The sequence below is a fragment of the Neophocaena asiaeorientalis genome, unplaced genomic scaffold (genome assembly GCF_003031525.2).
Source record: "Neophocaena asiaeorientalis asiaeorientalis breed wild unplaced genomic scaffold, Neophocaena_asiaeorientalis_V1.1 scaffold296, whole genome shotgun sequence".
Classification (NCBI taxonomy): Eukaryota; Metazoa; Chordata; class Mammalia; order Artiodactyla; family Phocoenidae; genus Neophocaena; species Neophocaena asiaeorientalis.
The window spans coordinates 1326436-1335241 of NW_020175084.1; the positions used below are offsets into that span (position 1 = coordinate 1326436).

Genomic DNA, 8806 nt, shown 5'->3' on the forward strand with positions numbered 1-8806 from the left:
CTTTTCTTGTCTTCATTTCAAGGGAATTATGTTGACTAAGCAAACCAATAGGTATTTCATATGCGTGATGGCAGTTAGTGTCTCTGTATTGCTTTTTGACTTACTGTGTAATAGAGTTGGAGGGGAATAGCCAAAGCAATCTTGAGAAAGAAAAACGGAGGAAAAACAGAGCTGGAGGAATCAGGCTCCTGGACTTCAAACTATATTACAAAGCTACAGTAATCAAGACAGTATGGTACTGGCACAAAAATAGAAATATGACAAAGTGAGCTCAAGTGTGGCATGGGCATATATACACTACCAAACGTAAAATAGCTAGCTAGTGGGAAGTAGCCACATAGCACAGGGAGATCAGCTCGGTGCTTTGTGACCACCTGGAGGGGTGGGATAGGGAGGGTGGGAGGGAGGGAGATGCAAGAGGGAAGAGATATGGGAACATATGCATATGTATAACTGATTCACTTTGTTATAAAGCAGAAACTAACACACCATTGTAAAGCAATTATACTCCAATAAAGATGTTAAAAAAAAAAACTTAAAAGAGTTCTTGATAAGAGAGTGGGATATTGTTAGCACTTAAACATCTACAAGTAATAGAAGTAATACTGAGTATTTCAGTGCTTATGTGTATTAAAGAAGAGAAATAACATAATTTTTTACCTTTTCAGTCTAGCCCGATCATCACAGCAGCTCTTTGAGGTAGTGAGAGACTGAGAGAGTGAATAATATAGTCACAGGCCTAAATAAGTTGACAAGGCTGGAATTTGAAGCAGGGTCTGTGAGAACCCAGAGTTCTTACACTACACCATTGCTACCTCTCTCAGCTCCCTATCTAGCACAGGCATTGACATATGTTATATCTCAACAGGAGTATCATTGTTGCTGTTACTTGTTAAATCTTCTGGGCACTTATAGTAGAACAGACATGGTAAAAATAAGACTGACTCAGGTAGAACCTTAAAATAACCCTCTTGGTCATTCAAGTTCTACTTAAAACAGGTACAACTGATTTGAACAAGAAAAGAAGGTAACTGTATGTACAGGAAGCTAATTGCATCCTCCCTTTTCTGTTCCTCTGCTTTGAGTTCTTTGTTCGAAAATTATATGCATTAACTAGGGAAATGATAGGGAGCCCATGAAAAAGAGGGCCGTGAAAAATATAACTACCCTGTATTAAACACTTAATCTCTTCTACATTAGCATTAGCAATAATTGAAAGTAGAGCCTTTGTTATAGTGAAAAAATGTTTTTTATCATGGTTGTGGTGGTGATAACACTATTACATTTGTTAAAAGTCACTGAATTATGAACTAAGATCAGTGAATTTTATTTTTTAATTAATTAATTCTTGGCTGCGTTGATTCTTTGTTGCTGTGCGCGGGCTTTCGCTAGTTGTGTCTAGCGGGGGCTACTCTTTGTTGTGGTGCGTGGGCTTCTCAGTGCTGTGGCTTCTTTTCTTGTGGAGCACAGGCTCTAGGCACATGGGCTTCAGTAGTTGTGGTGCATGGGCTCAGCAGTAGTTGCGGCTTGCGGGCTCTAGAGTGCAGGCTCAGAAGTTGTGACTCATGGGCTTAGTTGCTCCACGGCATGTGGGTTCTTCCCAGACCAGGGCTCGAACCTGTGTCCCCTGCATTGGCAGGCGGATTCTTAACCACTGCACCACCAGGGAACTCCCGATCAGTGAATTTTACCTCAGTTGATTTAATAAAATTAAACCCATTAGAGAAGTTAACTTTGTTGATTTTTTTTTTTAACCTGACCTTGTTTCTAAATAGACTGTCATAATACCAACACTTCTGTCCTCAGGAAAATAGGCTTAGTCATCAGGGAGACCTATTACCCATGTAGACTGAGGTGGAGCCTAAAAAGAGACACATATATTTTTAAAGGAAAGAGCACTGTTAAAATAGCAGTCTCTGTGTTTAACAATCAGGAACATAATAAGTAACATTGTTAAGATGATATATAGAGAGGACTGTCGGCATCTAGAATAGGGAGCATGAAGATGTAGTTTTGGCAAAAATTGGTAAGAATTCAGTCATAGTCCACCATCTCTGTAATTATGATTACGATTATAGTACTAAGAGAAACAGTTGGAAAACTTTGACATATCTAAATGAGTCAAGTGACTTAGTGTAGTTTATTCTCTTCTCAAGCCTTCTTACTGTTTAAAAATCTAATATATACATGTACACACAGAGAGAAGGAATCTTAGTACTTTCTTGCTTGCCTCTAGGAAGCTAAGGGAAAATTATATGAATGTCCATGGGTTTTTTTCCTCCTAAATTATCTGCTTAAATATAGGGACTTTAGTTTTTCTCACTTTAAGATTTTTAATCCTAATATTGAGGAAAATACTATTTAAATTATCTTGAATTGTAGTATATGTATAATAGGAGTTGGTAGTAGTGATAGATGTTGGGCTTTTCTAAAATGTTTTGAAAAGATTGGTTTGTAGAAGCTATTGAATTGAAATTTAATGGTTAATTTCTATGAAACATAATGCTATTTTAAAAATCTTTCTCTATATAGGTGGTTTTGATGATAATTCTCCTCTGAGTTCAGTTGAGCGGTATGATCCTCGAAGCAACAAGTGGGATTATGTAGCAGCCCTTACCACTCCTGGGGGTGGAGTGGGGATCGCAACAGTGATGGGCAAAATCTTTGCAGTTGGTGGTCATAATGGCAATGCATACTTAAATACAGTAGAAGCATTTGATCCAGTGCTGAATAGGTAATTTTTATTTCCTTTACACTTTAATGGGATCTTCCAGTAACAGATTATTCCGGAGTGCTAAAATGCTGCTACATGTAGTTAATAGAAAACTTTGGGGATAGCTTACTATCTTTCAAAACCAGTCCCATGATAGGGATTTTTTTGTTTTGTCTTTTGAGTAAAGTAAATCATGATTTGTTTTAAGATAACATCCTTTCTCCTCTATCTTTTCAGGTGGGAGCTTGTTGGATCTGTGTCTCACTGCAGAGCTGGAGCAGGTGTAGCTGTGTGTGCCTGTTTAACTAGCCAAATTCGAGATGTAGGTCATGGATCCAGTAATGTGGTTGACTGTATGTGACTTGAACTCCAGCCACCAACAATTTAATAACATCTGATAGGCAAGAAAGACTACCAGTATTTTGTAATGGCCACCTTTGAACAGTTTTAACTACTACTAGAGTCTCATTTAAATGTAAACTGTTGTATTGTGACTAAGTGCAACTTTTGAAATGGTAGCTGAAACTACTAGTAATAAAGTTCATACTTCCCACTTTAACAAATAATGAAGTAGGGAAGGAAGACACTCTAACCCTCTAACCTGAAACCGTATCTCCTCCAAAAAAAATGTGTTTAAAGGAGTGCCAAAACCTTGAAATTCCTTTTTTTAAAAAGTGTGTATGAATCAAAATGTAAAATGAAGTCATTTGCTGAGCTTTTACCTTTTGCCTAAAGGTGTTAACCTTAGGCAGTGGATTTTTCCTAGAGGGGAGATTGGAACCTATTCATCAACACAAGGATATCAGGACACATAACAGACCTGCTCCATTTGAAGATCTTTTCTACTTGGTGCTGATGAATTTATGCCTTGCTTTTTCTAGGTGTTGAGTTTTCAATTCCTTGGATATTTACAGAAATAGGAAAAATGTTTCATCTTTCTGAGTGCCCTTTAGTTGTGTTTTCAGAAGCTTATAGGAATGCTGTGGGAAGCCCTTAATTTCAGTTTGAATTGTTAGGACACCAAAAGATCTAACTGAACTAATTCCCTCTGAACAAATCTGCAGTTTTATTTTTTCATTGCATGCCGAAAGGATTTGTTTCATAATCAAAAATTGAACCAGAGGGGATATTAGAGGAGAAGGCTTTAAAGTCGACATTATTCTAGTGCCCATTTGAGAGCCTTGAGAGGGAATGGTGTCCATTATATGACTTCCTAATGAGGAGACTCCCGAAATATGTTTAACACTCTTCTTTGGTTTAGTCATTTCATTTTGAACCCAAGATTTATTATCTTTCTATTTTGCTATTTGCCACCATTATAGTTTTTCTAAACTGTACAGAGTCTGGATTTATTTATTTTCAGTAAATGAATGCATTTTTACAAAAACCCTTTATAGATTGTAGTTGAACTGTTGAATACTTCAAGTCCATCATTACCAATAAAAGATATTGTAAAAACAGAAAGATTGAAACTGTTTTTCCTGTTATATTTAATTCTCTCCAGTATATTTATTGAACTTTAATTGAAAATATTTCATTACTTTAAAGCCCAGGATATTGATATATCTACTGATCTAACAGCTCTTCATGGTTTTAGCAGCATTATAAAGTGGCTTGTTATATGTGTATATTTTTATAAATATTTATGAAGAATATTAAAATATTATATTTTGTATTTGCAGTGCAAGTTTGGTACCTCTCTTTTAGGCCTTCCTAAATTTTCCTTTAGTCATGCCTTGGAATTTAGTGTAGTTTACTGCTGTCCGTCATCTTGTTCACAAGGAAGCTGGGGCAGTGAAGAACACTACTCCATCTGTCCAGCCCTGAAGCTCATTGCCTAGTAGCTGTGATGGTCCTTATTAAATGGCAGCCTAGGCTTGTCAGTACAGTAAGGCAGAAGGCCACATTCCAAAAGCCAGTGCCTTGGATATATTAGATCAAAAAAATAAGAAGAAAAAATTGTAAGTGGGCTCAGCTAGCAGATAAAGGTCTATCGTGAAGCAGATTTAAATGTCCCAATTTTTTGCTGTCAGCCTGTGGGCAAGTCCATAAGTCATTGCTGGATCTGAACCAGTGTTCTCTTGTACAATTATAACCGTATTTCAGTCAATCCCAAAAGCATTTAACTCCGTAGCACTCAGTGGACTGGCTACAACTGGCTGGATGTGGAGAATAAGGCTCAAAACCTGGCTTCAGCTATTTCTTATGTCTAATGGAGTTCTTTCATTATAATGCTTGTCTAGGTTTGGTTACTAGTGTGTTACATGTATTTTTGTGGGGGAGGGGATCTTTTATTCTTTCTAAGATTATTTAAAATGTTTTTTTCTTTAACATATTTCTGCCTTTGTCATGTGTATAGCATTTAGGAACATGAAGGTGTTACATTTCCATTACTGGTTTTATCTATACAGTAGTCATCTAACATTACTAAGTTGGTACCCTAGCTACCCATAAAATATGAACTACTCATAAGGGAAGTAAAGTGAAGTAAATGGAACATGTGGCTGGCTGTTACATCATGTGTGGGTAGTCAGAAGCACAGCCTTGAAGGACCTGACAATGGTATGAAAAGATTAATAGTAGAGTCAATATGCACAGTCTCTTTATTAGAAACATATTCTTTGAGATATGAAATGTGAATCAGGCTGAAGGAATCATGCAACTGAAAGGTGATTATATTCACAGGAACAGAAGGATGAAATATTCAGAGAAGATGGCTACTTAATTGTGAGGCCTGTTCCTTTAACCTCAGATGTTAAGATCACCTACCAAAAAGACAAAGTAGAGCTAAAATTCTAAATTATAAATGGAAAAAAGAAAAAGTAAAAATTTGCATATTTCTTTGAAAAGTATTTCTAGTTGCTTCTGTGTGATTCTCCCGAATAGTTATTAAAGCCACTGCTTTTACTGTGTTGTACTGCCACTTTAAAAGCAAATTACTTGATACTGTTTTTGACTAATCTCACTATATTCTGTGTAACTAATTTATTTTTAAATGTTTGAATAAACTGTACTCTAAGGAGTATTATTCATTCTCTTAATTCCTAAAAGCATTTCAAACTTACAGTGCTGTTAAATGCGTAGATAAGAGATTGTTGAAATTGCAGAAACTACTCTTGCAAATGGTACACTTGAGAGTTTTGTTCCTTTTTTCTCCATGTCTTATATCAGAAAATGCATTTAGAATCTAATTCATGTCTTATTGGTTAAGAATGTTTTCTGTGGTTTCTCGTATCAGACTTCTAAAGAAATTATATTGGGGTGTCATTGACTCTGTCTCTTTTACTCCTTTATGTGGAGTAAACAAGTGGCAATAAAACTTCTCTATAATATTTTCTTAAAACCATGTGTTAGTGTAGTAGTATTCCAGCAAATCAAAATAATAAATTATCATATATACTACCAAGTACTGAGATCAGAAAGTTGCTATTTATTGATTCAAAATATGTTGCATGTACCTATTATAAATGGGAACTTCTTCCTATGTAGTGTTCATAACTTTGCTTTTCATTGTTTGATTGCTTTTATAGAATCTTTTCAAAACTATGTAATTGTTTATTCTTGATCCTTCAAATACAAAATTGATTTAGTAGTTGCTGGAATATTTTTCTCCTCAAAGAAAAGATCTTTATGCTTAACTGAAAATAGGAAGATTTTTGTTAACCTGTACAAAAATTAAAGGTTAAAGGCAACTGATTTGAGCAATTGTCTCTTCAGCAATTGTAGACTTGTACTATATAGAAATAAGATTCTTTATGCATTAAGATGTTGTCCTTCCAATTAGTAACCTCATGAAGCTATAATTATGTTTTTCTACTTGCCATTGCTAAAAACTTTTCTGAAACTTCTCTTTGAAAACAACCTGAACATCCATTTGTAAGTCATCCAAGAGAATTAGTCTCATCGTAGTTATATGTTAATTTGGACCAGAGTCTTAATAATGGCCCTATGTACTTTATTCATCAGACTTGATTCAAAATATTTTATGACTATCACAGGTTAAATCTACCCTCAAAGAATTAGGTTTTCCTCTACTGGAAAAAAATTTTTCAAAAGTAAACAGTTCCAATGGAAGATTTCTAAAATTACCCTGAGCAATAGTAACTTCAGTGAAAGAAGTCTATATCATCTTTAGAAAGTCAAATACTGTATGATTTCAGTTATATGTGGAATCTAAAAAAAACAAAACGCATGAACATAACAGAAACAGTTATAGATACAGAGAATAAACAGGTGGTTGCCAGAGAGGAGGATGGGGAGAGGGGAGAGAAATAGGTGAGGGAGATTATGAGGTACAGACTTCTAGTTGCAAAATACATGAGTCATAGGTATGAAAAAAAAGGGGGGGGGGTCTTTGAAAGGAAACTATTTAAATGCAAAAATTCTGGTGGTTTTTGTTTTAACAAGTCATTTTTCCATTATCTTATTGGTTGTGGCTGAATTTAGTCCATCTGAACCATAAGGAGTTTCTTAAATTTGGGTAGTAGTCATGGGGAGTATTAATAACTACAATTTGTTTATAGTCTTCACCAGTCGATTGATTGATTGATTGATTAATGGCTTTGTTGGGTCTTTATTGCTGTGTGCAGGCTTTCTCTAGTTCTGGTGAGCAGCGGCTTCTCATTGCAGTGGCTTCTCTTGTTGAGGAGCACGGGCTTTAGGCGAGCGGGCTTCAGTAGTTGTGGCACATGGGCTTAGTTGCTCCACGGCATGTAGGATCTTCCCGGACCAGGGCTCAAACCCGTGTCCCCTGCATTGGCAGGCGGATTCTTAACCACTGTGCCACCAGGAAAGTCCCATCAGTCACTTTATAATAATCTTTTAATCTTTACAGTCCCAAGCCCCACAGCATGCGGGATCTTAGTTCCCTGATTAGGGTTTGAACCCGTGCCCCCTGTAGTGGAAGCATGGAGTCCTGACCGCTGGACCACCAGAGAGTTAAAGATTAGATTCAAATACAATAACTTGCCCAAGATCCACAACTAATCACTGGTTGACCAATATTCTTTGTGACTGAAAAATTCCACTGTTTTACCTAACCACCTATGCCTCTGCTTTCTCAAATATCTGTAGATATATATTTAAGGAAAGATGATTTTCTTTTTCATAGTTTCTTCATAGCAGTATGAAAGTATTTAGGGTCACCATTTCTCTTTTTTGGTCACTTTCCATTTATTGAGATATAATTGACATAAGTTTTAGGTGCGCAACGATTCAATACATGTATGTATTGTGAAATGGTCACCACAAGAATCTATCATTACACATAGTTAGTTTTTTTTCTTGTGATGAGTTTTAAGATCTACTCTCTTAGCACTTTCAGATATGCAATACAGTTCTGTTAACTATAGTCACAGTGGTGTATGTTACATCCCCAGGACTTATTTATTTTATAACTGGAAATTTGTACCTTTTGACCCCCTTAACCTATTTCTCCCACTCGCTACATTGCCTCTGGTAACCACTGATCACTGTATTTCTGTATGTAATATTTGATACATATACAAAAATATATGTAACATTGAAGTTATTAAGCACAGTAATAAAACACCTATGTATTCACTCCCTAATTAAGAACTAGAACATTTCTGGTAGTATTGACTCTGCTTTTGAGTTCCTTCTCTATTCCAGTCCCCAGCCTCCCCTTCTCCCCAGAGGTGAGTACTGTCCTGAACCAATCATTCATTCCTTTGCTTTTTTTCTTTTGTTTTTATACAAATATACCAAAGCTACACATTGTTTACTTTTGTTGGTAAGCTTTATAGAATATAGTATTCTGTATGTAGTCTTAGTAATTTGATCTTTTCATTCAGCAGGTTCATTTTTATAATTTATGTTGGGTATAGTTTTCCATATTTTTGCTTTTACAGTGCTAAAATGAACACTTGTATACAGTTTCTTGGTACACATGTGCAAGTTTCTTTAGAGTATAAACCTAAAAGCAGAGTTGGTTTTAAGACATATGCTTGATCAGCTTCATAACAGTTTTATAAGGTAATGTGAAATTATTTTCCAAAATGGTTGTGTGAGTTTACATTATGGTTTATTATTTACTTTCTATTGTAAGACCTGATTCTTACCAATCTGTTAGGT

At 35.7% G+C, this 8806-nt stretch overlaps 1 protein-coding gene across 3 annotated transcripts in view; it reads left to right on the forward strand.

The window, feature by feature from the left end:
- KLHL8 (kelch like family member 8) overlaps nt 1-6225 on the forward strand; it is a 53519-nt gene extending 47294 nt beyond the window's left edge. For 2 of the 3 annotated variants that reach the window (XM_024764191.1, XM_024764192.1), the window contains exons 9-10: nt 2533-2734; nt 2951-6224. In XM_024764191.1, coding sequence (XP_024619959.1) covers nt 2533-2734; nt 2951-3074 — 326 coding nt within the window. In that variant the 3' untranslated portion in view covers nt 3075-6224. Of the gene's footprint in view, nt 1-2532; nt 2735-2950 lie in introns of all 3 variants that reach the window. The other variant, XM_024764193.1, reaches the window with a different exon arrangement.
- The last annotated feature ends 2581 nt before the right edge of the window (nt 6226-8806 follow it).